This window comes from Larus michahellis, chromosome 6 (assembly GCF_964199755.1).
Source record: "Larus michahellis chromosome 6, bLarMic1.1, whole genome shotgun sequence".
Taxonomy (NCBI): Eukaryota; Metazoa; Chordata; class Aves; order Charadriiformes; family Laridae; genus Larus; species Larus michahellis.
In genome coordinates, this window is record NC_133901.1 from 49,388,818 (window position 1) to 49,413,065 (window position 24,248).

The window sequence follows — 24,248 nt, forward strand, 5'->3', positions numbered from 1 at the left end:
TCTATGATAAATATCCCCTTGATTTTTGCTCTGGTCACTCCAGTCCTTTACTTGACTTTCCCTTGTTTTGCCAGTTCTCTATTCTCATTATAAATTGTAGAATCAGTTCTACAAGCTTTTGAGAGTTGCTGGATTTTTTTCTTGTTTTTAATTGAAAGGCTTATGAAGCTCTTAAAGTTTTTCCTAAGATACTTTCTTAGTAGTGTGGGGTTTTTTTGCCTCCACAGCACAATGGGAAAACAAGACTGTGGACACTTACCAAGTTTTACACATGTCTGTCAGTATACTTGATAGGTGAGTTGTTGCCAAGCAAGGGGGTAATAAGAGATAAGATCATAATCATTGTGCACTTTACTGATATGCTGTAATCAAATGTGGCAGATTTAGGATGTTCAGAAGGAACCGTGCTAGAATCTCTAAGCAAGCACTAATGGAAAGGTTAATATGATGGTAGTTAGCAGACACCGGCAAAAGCAGTTTGTCACTAGAACTGAATTTAAACCAGGCACATTCAAAGTCTTTAGCTCAAGGGGGCAATAAAAATATAGAATGGATAGACTTAATACACTACTTCCTTTCTTTTTTATTGTCTAGCTACCAGAGGGTACCAATAATTTGTTATGCTTCACATTATATTTGGAGGCATCTGTGAAATTCATTCATTTGATAGGATAAACTCAAAGTGTATTTTTATGCTAACAATACCGATTATACAAATGAAAATTGACAGTGATAAAAAGTCTTGGTTTCTACAAAGCAGCCACATGAATTTGGGAAACATAAAATGAAATGGGACAGCCCACAGTTTTAATATCTAAAACACTGGTGGCATTGATGTACCTGCTGGTGTACGGTTCTAAAGAAATCTAAATTGTGGAACAAAAGCTGTCAGTCTTTCCTTCTTTTTTTATAGGCAACCATCCACACACAAAAGTGGCACGTTCTTAAAGCGATGCGGTTTGAATTGCGCGGCTTCTATTATTTATGCAAAATGGGTGTTGAGCAGTCAAACTCCTATCTATTCTTTTACGCTGCAAACAAATCAATTAAGGTGGGTCTTATTCCAGTGGAAAAAACATGTAAAGGGATTTATGTGTGTTCGGTTCTGCAATTTAGATTTCAGTAAGATCACTTACTATCTGCAAAATTAGCACAACCGTTGTCACAGTAATTATAGTATTTAAAACCTGCCTATTTGAATTCAGCGTTAGAGACCAATGGCTGATAGCTCTCCAGATTAAGTTATCTGAATTTAGCCAATGGGAGATACTATTCAAATAAATACCTCAAGAAGATGAAATCAAAAGCTCTGAAAATCACTGTAAAATCAACAGTGTTTACTGCAAGAAAGTAGAGGATCATACATTTTTAGAGCACAGATGGAAAACACCAACTCGAATATGTTTTGAAACACAAATTCCGCACAACCCCTTCTAAACGAAGCTGTTTGTAGAAGCATGGTTTACATTAATCAGTACCTAACAATTTTATATACCACCTTTCTAAAATTCATTTGCATAATGATAATCTGCATATGGCAGGGTTTAAGTTATTTAAGCGGTGTTATATTTCACTATTTAGTCTTGCTTCACCACTGCTTTAGCAGTGAATCCTTCTGGAGTGTAATGCAGCTAATGAGGTAGCTTTTTAACTGAACAAACTGACAGGTCCCATATCTGCAGAGGCAGCTTGAAACCGTGCCCAACCTCTCGGCTTCCCAAGAGGCTTTTCAAAATTCAATAAATAACATCTGTAGGCGATGTTGGGTGCAGACCTAGCAGAGTGCGTCATAACACTGAGCTGGCAGAACAAAGAAACCATGACGACTGCCAAGTTTCCATGGCAACCGCTGCGAGGCTTGGAGAGTATAATAGCACATCAATCATTGTCCAAAAGAACTTCATTATCAGCAAGAAAAAAAACCTTTAGGATCTGTTTAGTGTGCAATTGTGGGTTAACTCACCTCAAAGCCTTGCTCTCTAGCAAAAGTGGCAGCTTCCTGAAATAATAAAAAAAGAACAGTTAATTATAAAGTGCTAGATAATGAAGAAATAACACATTCTGAAACTCATTCAGCCAGTTTCCCTTTTACACGATTATCTCAATATACCCACATACAGTTGTTCAATTCTGATAGTCGCACCAAAAGCTTCCCCCTCCTTCCCTCAAGCCCAACAACAGCACAATGTCAACACACTTCACAACTTCAAATAAAGAAGGTACAACATGTTTTTTCCAGGCGAGGAAAGTTACTTTTGGAGATAGGACTTTGACTAGGAAACCACTACTTCAAACCCAGACAAACACCCTTCGGACATATTTTTGATCGAAATTGTATCGTATCTCCATTTATGTATGGCACTTCATGGGATACAGGTTATCAAGCCATTTTAAAAAATCATTTATCATCTACAGTGCTTTAAAAAAAAAAAACGGATCACAAAATGTGCTCAAACCCTTGTGGTGGAATCAGATGAGCATTTTAAAATACTCTGATGTCTTAATCACTGCTTTAGGCAATTTAACTATGTTCTTTTCCTGAAAGAACAGAGGAAACATCAGGGTATCAGAATGTCCTCATTTCTTATTTATATTAATGGGAGCAATTAAAATCTGTTTTGAAATAAAAGCAAGGAGACAGAAGACAATAGCAATGTTTTTCCCTTACTCCCTTTCTACCTTAACATTGCAAATATTGCAGCAAACCCTCTAAGTCTTTTATGTTTTAACTTGCATTCTTCCAGATGAGCTTTGCCAAGTGATATTAATAGAGGGATAAGTCTTGAGCCAAAATGGTGAGTTGATCCAACTAAACAAAAATAACTACTGTACCAACCCATTTAAGCCCAGCGTCCCTAGGACAGTTTTCAGTGCTGCAGAAAATAGCTACTTGTGGACCTAGATGATCTGCCAATTTGGGGGCAATATAAGAATTTGAAGTGGGTACAATTGATTATAACAACAGTAAGTTGAGGTTAATAAAATGTGATAAGCTGAAAAGCACAACTCCTCAGGCTGCTTCACTGCAGAAACATAAGGCTGACCGGGTTAGCCTTAGCTGATGTTGACAGAAAAACTGAATCATGGTCCTGACAATTGGGTGCGGGCAAGGTTAGCCACTTTGACAATTTACTTACAATTGAATTCCTTCTTGTACATCACACAGTCAATGACATTTGCTAGCCTGGCTGTCAAGAAGGAGTGTGGGGTTCAGAGATATCATGCAGTGTTTTCCTAAACCAGCATGTGATTAACAAAGCCTATGCTCGTATGAAAAAAGGAGCCTGCAAGCTTCCACTCTGAAGTGACGCACTTACAATGGATGGCAACACAATCAAGAAAGCCTCAAATGGGGACGAGACACAGGAGAAAAAAAAAAAAAAGAGAAACAAGGGAGTGATAAGGGGGCAGAGAATAAGAAAACGGAATAAAAATTAAGTACTCTAGCCAAATTACTTCTTTAACCTCAGGATTTTGGTCGTGCAATTGAAATCGGAAGTTACACTGATCTGTCCTAAGGGGATTTCTTTAATGTCCCAATGCAGCAGGACATTAACATCTGTGTTAAACTATTGTTTGGCCAGGAAACTGGACACCAGTACATTCTTACATCTGTGAAATAAAAACTATTCCAGTTAAGTAGTGTTTCCTTATGTGGGAGACTTTGAGAGAATTCATCTTAATTTTCTGTACTGGGGCACCCATGCATAGCACATGTGGTTCGAAAGACCTGGCCCTTCCACAAGAAAGGATAAATGATTGCACATTTGTTAAAAAGTATCTCATCTTTGGATTTTCCTGTTAAGAGCGTCATCTTTTAGCCTGGTCTGCTGCCCGGCTACATGAATAATGGTAGCTAGCATACAATCATACATTTTCCTGCAGTTGACCTCTAATCTAAGGGTGTCTGAACGCCCCAAAGAACAACAGCAATCTTAATTTTCTTCTCTTCTATCAACCGAACCTCAGAATAGCTCCTGAGCGGCTTCTTTCAGCAAGGACTGTGCCCACAGCCCCTGAAGAATCAGCCTCTCTCCGAATTACAGCCCTTTAAGAATTAAGGCCCTTCCAGTTAAAAAAAAAAAAAAAAAAAAAAAAAAAAAAAAAAAAAAGATAATAAAGCTCAAAACACACGTTTGGGGACTACAGTTTGCTGTTTGCAAAATGGTGAGAAATGTGAAGCAGGCCCTGAATGCCAGGGACAGTTCAAAGTAAATTAACCAGATAAAAGCGATGAGAACCTTTTAGTATCTATTCACAATAACAGTGAGAACAGGAAACAAGCAGACCCCATCTGTGCAGCCCTAGGGCACCTCATACAGCGCGCCGCGGCTCTAATAAAGTAGTCAGGTTAAAATCTAAGTGGCTGTAACATGTGGAGACTGCTAGGGTTACAACGGCCAGCCAGGGCGTTCCCCGATGCAGGTGATAATCAGTATGATAATCACTATATTTACAGGCTTTCCATTTTATATCTGACATTGGAAATCACGAAGAAGGAGGGATTAAGGAAATAAACAACCTACACAGAAGCTTTACCGCTCCCCGGAGAATGCAGCATTTTCATTCATGCGTGACAGGCGACAACAGCAAAGCAAAACAGCCACAGAACAGAATTTTCTTAGGAGGCTTCATTTCACATCAGGAGTTCTTTCGGTTTTGATAAACTTTAGACATTATTCCTTCATTACTCCAACTCAGCATTTTCAGAGCCATTTTCCATTATTGTCTATAACAGAACATCTCATTTCATAAAATCCTCTCCCCCACCTTTTTACTCTTTCATACTAAAAACTCGCACTCCTTTTTCCATATAATCCTTTTACTAACCGCGACAGCAAATTTATTGCTGTACCGCCTAAAGTAGAAATGGGATTTGTTATCAATTATGAAACATTATTTGGCTCACGCAGTTTGGCAAAAAAAAAAAAATCCTAAGTAGTCACGCTGAAAAAAACCTGTGTACAGCGTTACTTAATGGGAGTAACACAATGTCACCAAAGTTAACACACACCCTCTCTCTGCACAATAGCGAGCAGTTTACACAGGAAAGCAAGATAAATTAAAGAGATAACAATAAAAAAAGACAACTTCCGTTAGTACTGGCCTCGCTGTTATGTTAGAACTCGCTTGCTAGCTGAAAACTACTTCCATTCTTGCATGTATTTTATTGCTGTTGGAGTCCCAGCATTTAGTAAATAGAGCTGTCTATAATCTACACTGGGACTAATTGTAACAGGACTTGTTAAAATTCTGAGCCCTTTTATCACCAGCAATACAAACTATTTGTTTATAAGTAAACAGAAACATACCCTCCAAACACAGAATTCATTAGGATCTGCATTCCTAGGAGTGTTCGTTAGCTCCCCGTGTTAGAAGACTTTTAGGATTATAGAGTTAAGATAGCTTAACTTCAATAATTGCACGTTCAATTTGCCATAACACACAGCAGGCACACTATATATCAAATATACTCGACACATCCCAATTTTTTTTTTGTTGGTACCAAGGTTTTATGACGACTTGATCATATCATAGCCAAAATGGTAACAACACGCACACTGGGTTAAATTTAATTAATGTGGGCCAACATAAAACTCATGCAGTTGCAATGAACAGCATTTACAACCATGTATTGCTAAAATTAGCTGACAAAGACTGTTTCAAAAGCACCACCAACAGTATTATCTACAATATGCATTTTAACCTTTATACAGAGAAAAGGAGCACTGTAAACTAAATTTGCATTTCATTGGTGAAATCAACATTATCTCATAAAGAAATGATAAAACAGCAGGACAGCAATGATACCCTTGCACACTGAATGCATTTCCCATAATTACAACAAGAAAGCAAATGCAGGGGACACTGAAGCTAATCCCTCCCCTGCCATCCTTCTTGGTAGAAGACACATCTTACAGAATAACCCAAACTCACATATTATAGTACTACCCTGTGCAGCTCGCTCTAATTCTCTGTTTTTCCTTGGGGAAAAATAAATAAATTGGATTTAACTTTTTTTAATTGGGGGATTACTGGCAGGTTTTTGAGGGACTTCCTATTGCAATAACTGAAAACTTCCTGATTCACCCAAAACAAGGCCTATTCACATTTTCAGGAGTATCATCTTCTTCCTCTGCGTAACAAATCTGTGATTTAGTGGGTTCAGCCCGGCTGATGAATCAATGTAATTTTAAGCCCGCACACACACAGAGCGCATGTGTAACTGCAGAGGAAGATCTTTGCAGTATATCAGAGTGTATAATGACAAAAAAAAAAAAAAGCAAACTTGAGTGGACTCACCCAATACAAAACAGTACATGACTATGAGGACCATCCGCTTAGTATTTGCATTTGATGGAACCATTCCTACTGGTACCAACCATGTTTGGTTATAACTTGAACAGTACTTCCCCCACTATACCTTATAAGACCTTTTTAACTGCTAAAATCTTCTAAAAATCAATCTTAAAATATTTTCTTCCTTAACTTCAGGCTACTGCCGTTGTACGACTGTCTTCTACGAAGTATGAATTGTTAGCTTTCTTTCATTTACATTGTTTCCTTGAACACATTAAAGGCTACGATTATCTCAGGCAGATAATTCCCTTTTTCCTGAGTACAATAATTTAGTACTATCAATCCCACTCATGAGTTCATCTCTAAACCTGGTACAACTTTGTGTTCTTTGTATCCTCCCTTGCTTTTCTACAGCTTGCCTTGTTTGCTGCAACGAAGTGTTAGTTGCAGAAATTTTCTCTAACATTAAAACCCTGTTATTTAAATGAAAAGGGTGACAACAAAGTAAAATAAGCAAATGGAAGGGAATATAGGGAAGACTCATGCAAGTGATGCACACTGATATCTGCATCTTCATTCTGTAGAAGACTGACTCAAATAATCAAACTTGTATTATATTGACAATCTTCTTTCTTAGAGATAGCTGCTAAAGACTTGTATTTCTGAAAGAGATGTTTTATTCAAGGACCATATACTTGTTAAGCTTTCTAAAATAATAAAAAAAACCCAAACAAAATTTCACGTAGTATTTGTCTCACTACACTAGAGAGACACGGAAGTCTCCTGCTTTATTATAATGTAATTACAAACACTTGCACTTCAGCTTTCCTTAGGTAGCCATGTTTGTCCTTCCTATCTCCCTGTCCTTCTGTCATCTTTCCTTGACCTCAACAAAGAGCTTTCTTATAAAATTCTCTGCTTTCAGAACTATCCCCTTAGTTTTATATACTCCATACGTACTGAGAACCTTCGATTTCAGCAGTATCTTTTGTGCCCAGTAATTCTGAATACAGGCCCTTAAAAGACATCTTTTGTTAAAATCTCCCTCTTTTTTTTGTCAGAAGGTAAGTCACGAAGAATACTTTTGTCAAGATTACCACGTGCTGTCCTTTTGGTTTTTCCTTCATAAAACACTTGCCACAGGGCAGGAGCTAAGCTAGTTTTTAAGGAGGGGGGCCAGTGAGCTGTGCCATGCCGTGTTTTCCACTCTTCCAGCTCCAGGCAAGTTTACACTAAATATGACCCTGGAAACATGGCTTAAGGCACAGACAGGACAATGGCTTTTCAGTTGCTGCCTTTGAATTATAACAAAGGTGTCATACGTACACCCACTAACTGCACAACACAGTTGGTGGGGTGTTCTTGTATCAAATCCGGGTATCTAATGCAGCCCATAAAGGTGCAGTAATGTGATCTGTCTTTATACCGCTCTTTCCTGTGTACGCTACACAAAGCCAAGCCGAGTTGTACCTGATTTTATTGCCCATCCCAATTTTGAGTAAGAAAATAATAGATGCATATATATACACATATATAATGACAGATACACACTTCTTAACACGCTGAATTAAGAGCATGCAAGAACTAAAATTGCTTTCCTGCTATGCACATAGGGGTGATGTCCAAGCTGTGGTAATGATAACCATGACCTACCCAAGGAGTCAGAGGCAGCTACTGCTGAAGACTATCTGATGATCACTTGAAAACATAATTTCAACAAATGACCACTATCATTGTCTTATTTAAAATGAATGGATGGAAAGTCTATAGGACATAGTTCCGGCTGCATCGCTAACCTTTAGTGCCAACCATACATTTATTGTGGTTAGTGGTAAGATACAAACGTTCCTCTTCAATTCAGTGCTAAATAGTTATCAACAGTTACTCAAAACACTGTGGATTGTCCTACACAGCCTTTTATGTCATTGTAATCTGATTTAGATAAGCGTTACTTTCAGGTCAACTATTACAACACCGCACTCTGTAAAAGCAATACAAGCTCATATGCCTTTATTAAAAAATGGCCATTTATAAAGGCATTCAGGGCTCAGGAGGCGAATGCGATGTTATCCTTTTTTAACTTTTTTTATTTCCCCCAGAGACAGTTGCTTTAATATGGGTCATATGAGAGTTTGAGAAACAGGAGTCAAAAGAACCTCCCAGCATATTTTCTGAAACAAACGTCTATCTGGTGAAATTTTGCTACAGCTGATAAAATCTGAGCTATACTTGGGGATGTGTTACATGGATGTAATGCTTCCAAATTATTTTGTTTGACAAGTACAACGACTAATCTTTGATTTGGTCAGTAGTGTACACCTGCTCACGTTTCAGAGAAGATCGATAAAAGCTGGTCACAGAATGGACAGACCCCGCACACAGCTTGAGAATCGACACTGAAAATCAGCAGTATCTGAGCAAGTACCTACCCCTCGCTGGTTATTACTGAAGAAAGCACAGCTGGCATCAATTGGATGGGCAGATTATCATAAAGGAACACTGAGGTGTTTTTTTCCCTCTTTAGTTTTCCCATGAGCAGTGCCAGACTCCAAAATTGCTTTTCTTCATAAAGGATAGCAAGAGTTCATATCATATCCTAAAATATTATTTCAGCTTGCTCCAGTAAAGATACTGGTAAATATATCTACACTACCTTCACTCAATAGGTGAAAATATAAAATAATAATAATCAGTTAAAGTGAATAATCAGAACAAGTATAAATACCATATGGTGTTAAAGTTGTAACGTTCAGAGGGGGTTCTGGCAGAGTACCAGAGGGTTTTGCCTGAAAAAGCCTGGTGTGAAAAGAATTGAGAAAGACACGTATTTCCTGTCCTGCTTGGGTTCACCCTCTAACATCCATATTACGTACAATTCATTAATATTCAAGTTATTTATTCTCCTATTCAGGTTATTACCAGAACTATAGTTCCCGCTAGAATCTTCTAAAGAAAAAATCACCCTGAGTCAGAGCTTAATGCCATTACAGGGTCTGCAACAGCTGCAGCAGTGATATGCCTCTGAGCCATTTTGAAATTTTATGATGGATAAGGCACTATTAGTTATATCTCTGTGTTACATCCTTACCTAAAGAACTCAACTGCCTATGACTCCGTGTGTGTCTCTCTCCTCACGTATCATAAGCATCAAATCAGTGAACTATACTTCCTTACACCACCTCTCTATACAAACGTGTCTGTCTCTATCTTAAGAATAGATGCATCATGATCAGAAAAGAGGGAGAAGAAAAAAAGACCCCTTCCTTAATCACCACTGAATCAGGAGAACAAAATAAAAATGAAAATAAATATATTAAAATTAATTTAAGAGCTAGGAGTTTTATACACACATAAAAAATAAAAGATGTGCAGGGTCTTTTGAAGTCTTTAATACTGTTCATTGCATGCTCTTAGTGTTAACTTTCTGGCTGAAAGATGACAAACAGAAATAAAAGATTGCATCGTTTTCAACAAGGCCTTCTATGATTGCAACCACTTAGACTAGCCTGAAATCACTGACAAGATATTCTCCTCTCACAATTTCAGGTGAAGAGAATAATCAGATATTGGGCTAAAAGTGCCGGAATCCAGCAGGACTTGTCTCTAGTCCAGCTAAAAGGTTAACACCCTTTTAGCAGTGAAATTCAGTTGTTTTATATACTTTGTTTGGTATGATGTCACGCACAGACATTTAGAATTGTAAGTAAGGCTTATGGTATTGGGAACCCTGTAAAGAGTAATCATCGCGTTACTCTCTTCATGTGCAAGGCTTGCACTGCTTGTTAACTTCAGCAAGAAAATAAAATTGCTCACTGCAACCTCTAGCAATAACACTTTTTAACTGATCTTAATATTACCCATTTTACCTGTCCAATTAAGTTTGAACCCAGCTGACTTAAAGATTCTTACTGGAGTTTGTTGGGCTATTTAATGCTAATTTGACGATGAATTTGTCCGTGTCCAAGATATGACTATTCAAGATATGTTTTTTTCTTGTATTTTCAGTTTTAGCTACTTTATGGAAGGAAACCCTAGCTCTCAGTCTGTACTAGTGACTCTCCCTCACAACATGGTCATTGCATGGAAAAACAAAATTTCAATCTGACCACAGTTAGGTCACTGTGGTCCTGACTGAAGAACGTAAGCTGTAATTCCAGATGTGACTAAGGCACTATTTATCATCTTGGACGAGCTACTAATTTCTTGCAACAATTTTTTTAAAATATATAAAAGTTAGAATTCACCTGCTTCTGACCAGCGAGTGTTTGAGGACGAGTGTTTTTTTGATATGTTTGTTCCTTTTCTAAGAGAAGCCAACCTGAGCATGAGATGGGCTAAGACAGAGCAGAGACTGAAAGAAAAGTCAAGTAATGAAATGAGAGGGATCACAAATTCCAATGTATTTTTTAAAAGTATTACAAAATCACAGAGTGGTTGAGATTGGAGGGGGCCTCTGAAGATCATCTATTTCAACCCCACTCCTCAAGCAGGGTCAGCTAGAGCAGGCTGCCCAGGACTATCGGGTTTTGAATATCTCCAAGGATGGAGACTCCATGGCCTCTCTGGGAAACCTGTCCCAGCATTTGACCACCCTCACAGTAAAGGTTTATTCTTATGCTTAAGTGGGAATTTCCTGTAGCTGAATTTGTGCCTGTTGCCTCTTGTCCTGTCACTGGACACGGCTGTGAAGAGCCTGGCTCCATCTTATTTACTACCTCTCGTTAGGTATTTATATGCATTGAGAAGATCACCCTGAACCTCTTCTTCTTGAGGGTCTCAGTCTCCTCTTCTCATATGACAGATGCTCCGAACCCTCAATCACCTCTGTGGCCCTTCGCTGGTATCAATCCAGTAAGCCCATGTCTTTCTTGCGCTGGAGAGCCCAGAACTGGACCCGGCACTCCAGATGCATCTCACCACTTCTGAGTCGAGGGGAAGGATCACCACCCCTCCACCTGCTGGCAGTGCTCTTCCTAACACAGCCCAGTCTTTAAAATTTGATATTATACTTTGCATTAAGATAGTAGCTACTGACTCCAAGCACGGGATAAAATCCACACCAGGGCTAGGCAGACAGGGAAAGACTTTGTCAAAGACTTACTGGTAGATGGCAGAAAAGTCAGATGAGTGCTAGGATGGAAAAGAAATAGCTAAAGAAACCAAGCAACCAACCACAGCCATGCAGCAGGTGAGGACAGTCAGGGACTACAAATGCATCAGAACAAGCTGTTCTGACAAACAAGCAGTATCTCTCAAACCGGGAAACACCCTCCCATCCAGCTTCTGCTGGCCAAAGGACTGCTAGCATCAGTACAGCACACCAAAGATGAAGAAAACATCCAAGTCCATTAATGTCTTGACCACTGAACTTCACCTAACTATTTCATGTGGGTTATAATATGCTTGGCAGCAGACATTCAAATTACCTATAACCAATTGCTTCATGCAGTGAAATAATTCTCATTTCATTATAATTGCTTTTTCCTTTAAAAATTAGGTAAAATATTAGAAAAAAAAATCATGACTATCCTACTGGTTGGTTTTGTTACTATGCTTTCAAACATGAAAGTGAAATTTTTTCAAGAAGTGAGGTTCAGAATTCCTATGACAGAAAGCAAACTATAAACTTCCTCAACACTTCTTTCTACTTTTAAGACACCATATTCTCATAAAAAAAAAAGGAAAATGATAAAGAGTAAGATGCAAAAAAAGAATATAAAATGTGTAAATATGTATGAATTCCTACAGAAGAAAATTCTAAATTCAATATGATTAGGTAAAATTACATTCCTGAATCAAAGATCACTAATCTTTCACCTAATACATAACAGCGTAATTATGACAATAACTTATTTGTTAAAAGTGCATAGTTTAGCAATACATTATTTCATGAATAACTGTATGCAAGCCCCTTTCTTTCATTGTGATCATTTGCTCTATGATGCACTGGATATGTAGCAGCAACACTGGTAAGTAAAGTAAAATAAGTCTACGCTGGTTTTGTCTGTCAGGCATTTGCCTTCCCTGTTAAATCAACTTTATGTACACATGCACACACAATTTTCCTAAATGCATATACAGCTCATGACAAAACAAAGGTGACCTCCCTCTCTGAAACCTTCTGTATTTAAGTCTTCTACATGCATCCATTCTCCAAACCGCTCCCGATTAAACCAATCGTCTTCACAAGCACTGATGTATCTTTTTGTTACTATGAAGTAATTCTACCTTCTTAATATAGTTGCAATGAATTATTATCTATTCTTTATAAAAAATATCATTTGATACATTCACTAACCATAAGATATTAAAGTGCAAATATATTTTTCTTACAGCGTAATGACTGAGGCTGTTGTACAATTTGCTATGTACTATTATTCTTCAGTTCATAAATTCACACAGATAACTTTTAGAGCCAAGTTGGAAAGTAAAATTTGGACTCCATCCACACAGAAGATTTGGTTTACATTTGAATAAAAGAAAACTTTTGAGATTCAACTGTGCTCTTTTTACAAGATAAGTTCTCCAAATCTCTGCTAAGCAAGGACACTCTCCTAGTGGCACCAGTTGTATATTCTAAAGGATCATAAAAATGTATCATAGTTTTCAAGCAATAACATTATATGAATTTTGTACGTAAGCGTACGAAAACCTTACCATCCCTGATTCCAGCATATGCACATTCTCCACATACTCCTAGACTTAAAGAACATTTTTTAATCCTCAGCGATGCTTCAGAACAGTCACCACTTTAGCCTCTAATTCTGCATCTTTAAAATGCTACATCTATTTTAGGACTTGTCTCACAACTATTTCTTAATTACTGAGATAACAGATTGACGTTACATTTTAATAGACATTTATATATTTGTTAACCATTACTATATGCTTACGATACGTTAGCATATTGCAAATGAACCTGAAATTGCACCTGATATATTTCTTATTTTATTACACGACAAATGTAAGACTGCAAATTATTCTGAAGCTGAAATTAGTAGTCGTAGTAATAGTCGTAGTAATTCAGTTTTGGACAGGTTATTTTTAGCTAAGTACTTGCTCAAGCCCTTCACTACAGATTTCTCACACCTCCTGAGTGCTCAGAAGTGTAAATAATCTTTTTTTTTTCCCCTCTGCCTGTAGCATTATATTTATGTTTAAATATAACAGAAGTTATTTCAATCTATTTAGTTTGCCTCACACTTTCCAACACAATGAATTCCTGTGATTTCTTCCAAGATGCTGTGTCTCTTCCATTTTATGCAAAATTTGAAAAGAGCTGTAGGGTCAAAGCAGCGCTGTTCTTTTGTTCAGATTACGTTCTGATTTGGGCTTTTGAAGATTTACTTCTTTCTCTTATATTACTAATAAATTTTTTGGCCAAATACCAGACAACAAATGAATGGGAACATTCTAAAACAGTAGTGCTATGCTTTCAGAGCAAAAGTAGTGGTAATAACAGCACACCAGATGCTGCATTGGAAGCTTTTTCAAAGGACAGCTATTTAGGGATTTAGGGAAATGAAGAAAAAAAATAGGCTAGGACCTCTGAAAAGTGGCACAAATTTGTAGAATCTCCTTGGTTTGCGTTTTGTTTTTCCTAAAAGAGCTAGGAGGAATGTAGTGCTCATATAACATAGCAAAATCTAATTATGTTAAAAAGCCCAAGCTACAACAGACATTCAGCACTAGCAGACATGTATACATCTTCCTAATTCCTTGTCTCTTGTCAGATTTTTATATCATACACTCTCCTCTTCCAGCCAAGTTAATCAACTATCCTGAATTATGCTTCAAAAAGCCACATATGACATCTACCATGCCATGTTTTGAAAATCACCACGCTCTAAAAGCCATTTTGATCTTAGGTTTAGACTATGAAAACAAACAGTTTATTTGGAGTCTGGCTGGCTTACATGGCGAGCAGTGAACAGTTTGCAGAGGATACCGTGCTAAAAGTGTCACTTTTTAAAAATAATATTGAAGCAGTTCTTTACAAACATGGCACTTGTCCAAAGCACATATGGAACATTAAATATAACCATAAAATTTTATGCACCAGATTTGACCAAGGTCTTGAGCTCTAATTTATATTTTCTCCGTTTTGCTGGAAGACTAGCTGCATTTGATAAAGCTACTTCATAAGGACTCTGTTCTCCTAACATTTACACATCACACATCTGGACTTGGAAAGGGATTCTGAGTAAAAGAGCCAACTAATGCAGATCTTGTTTACATTATGTGCAATTACTCTTGTGTCATGAATCTCCCTGGGATACCAGAATGTGCTGAAGACACCCAAAGAATATGCACTTCAAATAGAAGTGCAAAAGCCTGGATGTTTCTGTCCCTATCGATGAGCTCGGTACACATCAACATGTGAGAAAATTAATGGTATTTGTATTTTCTAATAATATTGCATTTCATTTTTATTAATTATTTGTATGTAATTAGAGCTGCCCTCGGTATCTGAAGATCTCTGTTTGGACTGTTTTTCTCTCACAACTCGCTCACTGCAGCCAAGGGAACTAAGTGATGGCAGTTGCAACACTCAATTCAGTTACATAAACACATCTTCCTTGCCAGATTCCCCTGCGGTGTTCCCATTTCATGAAATAAGTCTCTAGCATTTAGTAATGTACTGTACCAGCAAGTTCCTTTTCATGTGACAAAAAATTAGGTCCTCTGCTCCTGGCAGCAGAGCAGCATGTGTGTGAGCATCACACTCATGGAATCCACCCCACACCGGGTGGCTGCACCAGCAAGAGGACAGAGAAGAAACACAATACTCGAGTAGCTACACAACAAGAACTGGATGTCAGATTTTAGTAGGAGAAAGACATGCTTCATCCAGAAATTGAGGCAGATTTATTCCTAAGTCTGCTGCAGTGACAACAAATGTGACTGTACATTATACTTTCAACCATATACAAGATGCATGTGCTTCCACATTGAGTGTATTTGCCAGTAATGACAAAAACCACTCTGGCCAGATTATTCCTGTAGGTGTAAATGGAGTTATTCTTCTTAACATCACAGCTAGAACAAACACACTCTCGACTGGGAAAGCAGTATGTGGTATAGAAGTGGAAAGACATAGATAGAGTGACCTAATCTATCACGCAGCCCATCAGCTGCAGAGAGAGGGGGCTTTCTGGACAAAGTTTCCCACCATACCTGCCCGGCAGCGTGAAGCTGGTTGGTCGTACTCCAGTGACTTGCTGGACCTTACCCTTACCACGCATAGGTAGCTGTTGAAGGCTATCTGGTGAATTATACAGGGACTAGTACCTGTATGTCTGCGCAAAGGTCAGAGACAATATAAGTCTTTGAGCATGTTTATATCAGGCAGTGGAGCATCACAGACATCTCAGAACTACCCAAGCCGGTAATTCATGCAGAGTCACACAGCTTAAGCTACTCCTGAAGCACAGCACTCGCACCAGCAAATTGAATTGCCTAGTTTCGCAGGTTACATGTCCAGGGTCAGTTCAAATGTCTCTGGTTGAAGAGTATACCTACGCTTTTAAAGGATTATTCACAAATTCCATTTGCTACCTAGATAAACATAAAAATACTGAAGGTTTTTTATCTGAGAAAGAAATAAAGGAGAATGGAGAGAATCCAAATAAGAACCGAAGCAGTTAGTATTACTTATTAATGGTTACTAATTATAACACAATGAAGAGGGTTTTTATGATCCTTTTACACAATTTGCAGTCAACATGGAAGCCGTGAAAAAAAGTTTCCTTCTTTCTAATTTAAGGCTTCATTTTCCTTTGGGGGCCTCTGATCATATTTAGAGAGTCTAAATGGCGGCATTGCTACATAAAACTGGAACCTGAACCACTCAGTCTCCACCTCCAGTTCAAGAACTTTGGGAGGTTGGACCAAACTTCCCAGCTGAAGTAATTTCCTAACTCTTCCCTACAACTCCTACAGATAACACCTAGCAGCACCATGTCCGCTCCCCTACCCAGCAAAGTGAGATTCTTTCTTTGTGGGAAGAATTCTGACACTGCACAATGCAAGAAGAAGAGATCAACCGTTACATGAATGTGGTTCGGTTTTACTTTTGCACCTTCACACGGAATTGCTAATGGCTGGCTCCACGTGTTGACATGTTTGTTCATGTGCCCTGCTCCTCTTTAGCTAAACATATTTTCAAATTAAGTTAAACAGGAACATGCCACTCCTGTTCCAGCACAAGACTGTCCACAAATGGACACCATACAAATCTCAGTTAAAGCTGTTGTGCTTAAAATAATGTGCTCAGTTTAAATTAGTTTTTCTGTGTAGACAAGTCTTTATTAAAGAAGCATAACTGAAACGGTGGATTAAATCTGCAGCAGACTACTTTTAGTAATTTTGCTTTTCAGTAAAGTCTCTTCTAACACTTGAGAAAACTGTACTTTTAGAAGACTTGAACATCTGAATTTGTGAAAATATTTACTTCATAGCCAGCTATGGTATGTGGGTTTCAAGGTATCAGTGTTTTCAAGCCAGCCAGGTGCAGGGACAAGGAGAAGCGACATCCGGGCACTTGACCCAAGCTGGCCAACAGGACTATTTCACACCATGAACGTCACATTCAATATAAATTAGAAAGTTTGCTGAGGAGTTCTTTCTCTCCTTGATGGCTGCAATCCTGAGAACTTCAGGTTATCTCACACTGTCTACATGTGAGAAAACATGACTCAGCTATACGAAGGAGAAGTCTAGATCTGTGGTAAAAGAGTTTTCACCTCTTATTTGCCCACTGTCCTGAGTCACTTTGGGACTTTGCCCCAGTGGTTAATGCTGATTTGGGAAATCAAGTACTTGGCTTCTCAATTCTATTGGTGTTAGTGAGCTGCACCCCAAGGTATACAAGGTCATTACCTAAATTATTCATAAATTTGCCATTTCTAAAGCAGAAGTAGCGAACAGGCCACCACTTTTTGTGGTGCTACTTTGTATAATGTTAATAAACTGTAAATAGTCAAAAAAGATGGCTTTGTTTATGAGTTCACACTTAAAATCAGAGAAAACACCTTCCTGAACACCACACATTATTGTCCTGGAATATTGCATGTAAGTACGAATATTTCACAGAAAACTAAAGGTTAAGCATACACTAGTGGAGTCTCTGCTGATAGAAGGCAGTGAAGCTTTTCTTTCAGCTTAGTGGCAAAGGATTTACAATACTAGGGATGCTAGCGACCTGAGATCCACTTGCACCATAAAATGTTCTGTAAATCAATGTGTTACTGTTTGTTTAGAGAAGTGTGTGACACTCTCAACTTCTACTTTCAGTACTTGTGCAGAAAATAATCACAGTTCAGGTGGCATATGGGTATTCTGTATTTCAGAACTAGCAAAGAAATCTGGTGACATGGTCATTGCTATGGTAACTATACTTTTGTAGTGAACGCTGAAGTAAATAGGTACATAAAACATGTATAAGTTGTCACTATGTAAGTTACTGCTGCCCTGGAGCTGCAATAATTTGCTTCCTTTAAAATCGTTAAGTCTAGTCATAAATACTTGGTATCTCACAATGTCCCACTATTTCAATAAGATGACAAGGCTCCTCTTACATAATATAGTGCAAACGCAGGAGCAGATTGATTTATCAAGAAAGGAACTTTTTGGAGAAGTAATTTATTGGCCTGTAAGTAGCAAAGTATGAACAGGCTTCTGGTCTGCATGAAGAAGGTTGCCAACACTGAACCTTGGTGGCACGAATCCCATAACTGGAGTGCAGCTATCCAGGGCTACAGGCTGTTCAAAAGGGACAGGCGACAAAGGAGGGCCGGAGGGGTTGCCCTCTTGTCCTGGTTTCATCTGGGATAGAATTACTTTTATTTCTAGTGGTTGCTGTGTTTCAGATTTGGTATGAAAGGCACGTCAATAATGCATATTGTTTTAGCTGTTGTTAGATTATGTTTATACTAATTCAGGGACTTTTTTCAGCTTCTCATAGAAGCTGAGAAGGAGCACAGCAATTCCACAGCAATGGAATGGCCAATGGAATACGCCATACCATAGACATCACGATCAGTATATAATTGGGAGCTGTCGGGGCAGGAACCTGTGATCACTGCTAAAGACGGGTTGGGCAACCAATTCACCAGGTGGTGAGAATGACTTGTGTTGTACATTCTTTTACCATTATTATGATTATTTTCCTTTTTCTGCTATTGTTCTATTAAAGTGTCTTTATCTCAGCCCACAAGGCTTTTTCGTTTTTTTCCTTTCCCCTCTTTTTCTCCCTCTTCTCCCTACCCTTCTGGGGGGAAAGGGGGAGAACTGCATGAGTTGCTGCATGGTCCTAGCTGCCATCTGGGGTTAAATCCATGACACCTCTACATCAAGAAATGGATAGAGTGTGAAGAGCTGTCTCTGAAGAATAGCCATGAGCACGTTGAAAGACTATAGGTAAGAACAAGAGACCAAGGCAACAGAGGGAACCTTGTGGTTGGTGTTTACTACAGACTGCCCAATCAAGGGGAGCCTATTGACAAAGCCTTCTTACTCCAGCTATAGGAGGCATCACACTCGCAGGCTCTCCTCCTGCTGGGGGCCTTCAACCACCCCGACATCTGCTGGAAAAGTAGCATGGCGAGCTGTAGGCAATCCAGGAGACTCCTGCAGTGCATTGAGGGTAACTTCTTAAGCCAGGTAACAGACATCCCCACCAGAGGGGATGCGATACTGGACCTGTTGGTCACCAACAGAAGTGAGCTAATCGGTGACGTCAAGACTGGAGGCAGCCTGGGCTGCAGTGATCACACACTGGTGGAGTTTGCAGTCCTGAGGGATTTGGGATAAGCAAAGAGTAAAGTCAGGACCCTGATTTTTAGGAAAGCAAAATTCCAGCTCTTCGAGGGGTTAGTCAATAGGACCCTCTGGGAAACTGCCCTCAGGCATAAGGGAGAACAGAGCTGGCAAGGATGCTTCCCTTAGAGCGCAAGAGCTTTTGATTACCAGGTGTAAGAAACCAGGAAAAGAGGGCAAGAGACCAGCATGGCTGAGTCACGACCTGATGGTCAAACTAAAGGGCAAGAAAGAGATGCACAGGCAGTGGAAGCAGGGACAAGTATCCTGGGAAGAGTATAAAAACACTGGCTGGTTGTGTAGGGATGGGGTCAGGAAGGCCAAGGCGCAGCTGTAGCTGAACTTGGCAAGGAAGGCAAAGAGTAATAATAAGGGCTTCTACAGGTATGACAAGCAGAAAAAGAAGGTCAAAGAAAGTGCGCCCCCCTGATGAGCAAGACTGGCATACTGGTAACAATGGACAAGGAGAAAACCCAGGTATTCAACTTTTTTGCCTTGGTCTTCACTGGCAACCTCTCTCCCCACACCTCTCGAGAGGATGGACCACAAGGCAGGGACTGGAGGAGAAAAGTCCCTCCCACTGTAAGAGAAGATCAGGTTCATGATCACCTGAGGAACCTGAATATACAGAAGTCCATGGGACCTGATGAGATGCACCCCTGACTCCTGAGGAAACTGGCTGATATAGTTGCCCAGCCACTCTCCATGATACTTGAAAAGTCATGGCAGTCAGGTGAAGTTCCCAGTGACTGGAAAAAGGGAAACACTGCACCCTTTTTTAGAAGGGGTAGAAAGGAGGACCCTGGGAAGTACCAACCTGTCAGCCTCACCTCTGTGCCTGGGAAGATCATGGAACAGATCCTCCTAGAAGCTATGGCACATGGAGGACAGGGAGGTGATTCAAGACAGCCGGCATGGCTTCACCAAGGGCAAGTCCTGCCTGGCCAAGCTAGGGGCCCTCTATGATGGAGAGACTACAACAGTGGACAAAGGAAGAGCTACAGATGTCGTCTATCTGGTTTCTGTAAGGCCTTTGACATGGTCCCCCCAACCTCCTGCTCTCTAAGTTGGAGAGATATGGATTTGATGGATGGACTGTTAGATGATGAGGAATTGGTTGGATGGTTGCATCCAGAGGGTAGTGGTCAATGGCTCAACGTCCAGATAGAGATCAGTGACAAGTGGTCTCTCTCTGGGGTCTGTATTGGAACTGGTACCGTTAAATATATTCATCAGTGACATGGACAGTGGGATCGAGTGCACCCTCAGCAAGTTTGCAGATGACACCCAGCTGAGTGGTGCTATTGACATGCCTGAGGGATAGGATGCCATCCAGAGGGACCTGGACAAGCTCAAGAAGTGGGCCCATGTGAACATGATGAGGTTTGACAAGGACAATTGCCAAGGTCCTGCACATGGGTTGTGTCAAATCCTGGTATCAACACAGGCTGGAGGATGAAGGGGTTGAGAGCAGCTATGCTGGGAAGGACTTGGGGGTACTGGTGGATGAAAAGCTGGACATGAGCCAGGAATGTATGCTCACAGCCCAGAAAGGCAACTGTATCCTGGGCTGCATCAAAAGAAGCATGGCCAGCATGTCGAGAGAGGTGATTCTGCCCTTCTACTCTGCTCTGGTGAGACCCCACCTGGAGTACTGCGTCCAGCTCTGGGGTCCCCAACAGAAGGAGGCCATGGACCTGTTGTAGCAAATACAGAGGAGGGCCACAAAGATGATCAGAGGGATGGAACACCTCTCCTGTGAGGAAAGGCTGAGAGAGTTGGGGTTGTTCAGCCCAGAGAAGAGAAGGCTCCGGGGAGACCTTATTGCATGCAGCCTTTCAGTACTTAAAGAGGACTTAGAAGAAAGATGGGGACAAACGTTTTAGTAGAGCCTGTTGTGATAGGACAAGGGGTAATGGTTTTAAACTGAAAGAGGGTAGATTTAGACTAGATATAAGGAAGATGTTTTTTATGATGAGGGTAGTGAGACACTGGAACAGGTTGCCCAGAAAGGTGGTAGATGCCCCATCCTTGGAAATATTCAAGGTCAGGTTGAACAGGACTCTGAACAACCTGATCTAGTTGAAGATGTCCTCTGCTCATTGCAGAAGGGTTGGACTAGGTGGTCGTTGGATCCAACCTAAACTATTCTATGATAAGAAAACCAGGCCCTGATGCACCGAGGCAAGGTTGAGCCATCGTGGAAAGTTTGAAAGGCTAAGGAAATTTCTCCATCTCTGGGAAATACAGAGACATTTTCAGGCAGAGTGCTCCATCTGATTTTCTCCAGTCTTCCCCTTACTCTTTGTCTCCTCCTCTCCTCAAATAACTCACCAATGGCTGAGATGTGGAATCAGAAAAGGACAGGCTGGACCTTGCCCTACTTTAGCAAACAGAAGAAAGAAATTTTGGTCTCCTTTAATGCTCTGCTCTTTATCATAAAGAATGTTTGGCTTAAAGAGGTCTTCCTTTTGTCCCAGCTGAGAAATATAACACAATTGTTAGGTCCTTCATACACAAACTTGTTTTGGAACTGTTAAGAGCAAGCTTAACACGTAGCTTAACATAAGCTTCTCATACATAGTGATGATGAACTGATACTCAGAGAAAGAAAGCACAGTTGTCTTCCAATTTAGATAGCGACTGTAATCCTGCTGAGCAGATAACCAAAGGGACTGGTCTACCCACAGCAGAAAATGAAGGCAGGCACTGATGGGTCAAGTGGATCCCTTGGGATTATTTCCCTGGGTTAGATTACATGTATGGCTTGGAAGTCTTATGTTTCTGAAAGAAAGGAGATAGTGTTTTGTGACAGCTGCATTATATCATCATATCAAATGGATTAGGATGGCGTGAGACTGGAAGGCCTACACAGTTAGCACTGATAAGGGAGGTACAGCTGAATGAGTCTTTCATAGAATGTATACTAGAGTATGTCCAGTGACTGGACAAACATCAACAGATATCTTTTTAAACTAGAGAATCCAGCTGTTGCAAGAAAAAAAAAAAAAAGTGGTAATTATATTTTATGTATGAGGAGAAAGAATCCACCTTAATGTATCATTGATGTTCTGGTCATGTCTCTAACACCAATGTTAAGTTATTTTTTTCACTTAAAGCAGAGGTTTGACCTCTGTTTACTGTGAGAAATATTGTATCAAGACCTCGCATGCTTTGAACGTACTGGGAGTGTCCAAGAACTAGCAACCAAGTCTTTTACCACAGATACCAACACTGGCTGTATCCCAATGCATTTAACAAACATGTCATATGTAATTATCATTTGACATTTGACATTCAGGCCATATTTAAAGATGGACATTTAAACAAACGATTGATGATTGTTTTATCTAATTATACCTAGAGTACCTACCTCTGTACTACAGCAGTGCAGGTATCTCTAGTACGGGATTTCTAAAATGCTAGTTATCTGTCAGTCTTTGTCTAATGATTTTATAGATTGTAACAATTTAGCAGTGGAGAAGAAGCTCAAGGTCTGTGTTTTGGCTTCTTACTTCTAGATTGACTGTCTCAAATTCCATCCCTGTTTAAAAATTATGCAGCCACACCTCCTTGGGCCTTTTCTTTAAAATATCTCCCATGTACCTGCTGCCTTAGCCCCACTGTGCAGAGGGAACCTGAGACAAGTCTGACAAGGGGGAGAACAGGGAGGAAGACCTCCCTCTTCCTCTGGCAGTAAATTTGTGGATCAACTCAGGCTGTAACGTGCACGTTCACATTAATGTAACTCTGCAAATCACCACCTTAAGGGTCTGATTCGTCAGTAGTGCTCTCATTTCATTATGCTGCTCTGCTGATAGAAAAGGTACACAAGTATAGGTTAACAGGTTGGTGCACTGTGGATGTTTTTCTTATGCTCTGTTATATTTGTAAATCCGTTCTTAGGAGTCAACACCAATACAAAATGATTTAAGGCTGATACTACTGTAAAGAGACAGAACTTTTGCATAGCTGTGTAATCCTTGGGTTTCTTGTTTGGAGTCCATGTATGACACTTTAAAAAAGCCCTAATAATAGTAATCCACGACTAAAATTTACATCAGGTCAATGTAGAGTTAAAATCAGGGTAAGAAGCAATAACTTCAGTATTAAGAACTGCAAGTATGCTGTAAGAATTCTGAAATCCCTAAGCATGAATATGAAGTCAGGAAACTCAGGGTTAAGTTCATATTGAAAAAAATCCAATCACGTTGAGATAAAAGATAGACAAGCAAGTTACTCATACATTAACTCCCACCTGTCATAATAGTATGAACAAAAACATACATGAAAAAAGTCCAAAGTCCTGAAAACATAATTCCCAGCTAATCCAGCACCACAAACACTAAAATATTTAAGTCGTAACAATGGTTATTAGATAGTTTCACTACCGGGTATCCTATCATTACTATTCTCAATAGTAGGACTGAGAAGACACCTCCCTGAGACACAGCTCTTTCATGGCTCTCTTGTGCTGACAAAGGACCAAGTTAACAAAGAGCAACCTACTTCTCACAAATCTAGCAACACACAATCCCTGCTGCCATGTTAAAGGTTAGTGCGACAACACAAGGAATCCCAACCTCCTTTCCCTTTGCTCTCCCTGCATAAGATTTAAGCATAATACAGTAAATAATGAGTATGCATTCTTAGCCCACAATCTTTCACTCTGTTCTGCTAGAATTCAACAGTTGTTTTAAAACATGGGGAATGCTATTAAAAGTTGCTGGAAGTACTCATGCAGAAAGCTGAAAAGATTGACAGTGAATTTTTTTTACTTATATAGCGAAGACTAATTTGTATTTTACGCTGTTTCAGCAGTCTTTGGCTGTTTTCTTCAAAATCACTGGCTCAGTGGCACCATATGGAGCATGTTGAACTTAAGATACCACAAATGTGTCCAAGATATATCTCACTCCAGTGTGTTAAAACATTCCACCCTGCAGCTGTCATTATAGGAATATAATTCATACCCTAAAGTTTAAAGAAAAACAGTGTAGCTTACTATGCTTACAAAAATACAAGATTTTTTTGGTTCCAAGTAACGGTCAGTAAATGAAGAACAGTTAATCTTAAATACTGCTTTCTTAAATATTTAAAACTTTAACTGATCATGAGCTGCTTTAATT

General features: G+C 39.6%; 1 protein-coding gene across 2 annotated transcripts in view; it reads right to left on the reverse strand.

Moving 5' to 3' along the window:
- The window catches only part of ADK (adenosine kinase), a 298,671-nt gene that overhangs the window by 46,597 nt on the left and 227,826 nt on the right, over positions 1 to 24,248 (reverse strand). For both annotated transcript variants that reach the window (XM_074590930.1, XM_074590931.1), the window contains exon 8: positions 1,964 to 1,999. In XM_074590930.1, the coding sequence (XP_074447031.1) occupies positions 1,964 to 1,999 (36 nt within the window). The remainder of the gene's footprint in view (positions 1 to 1,963; positions 2,000 to 24,248) is intronic.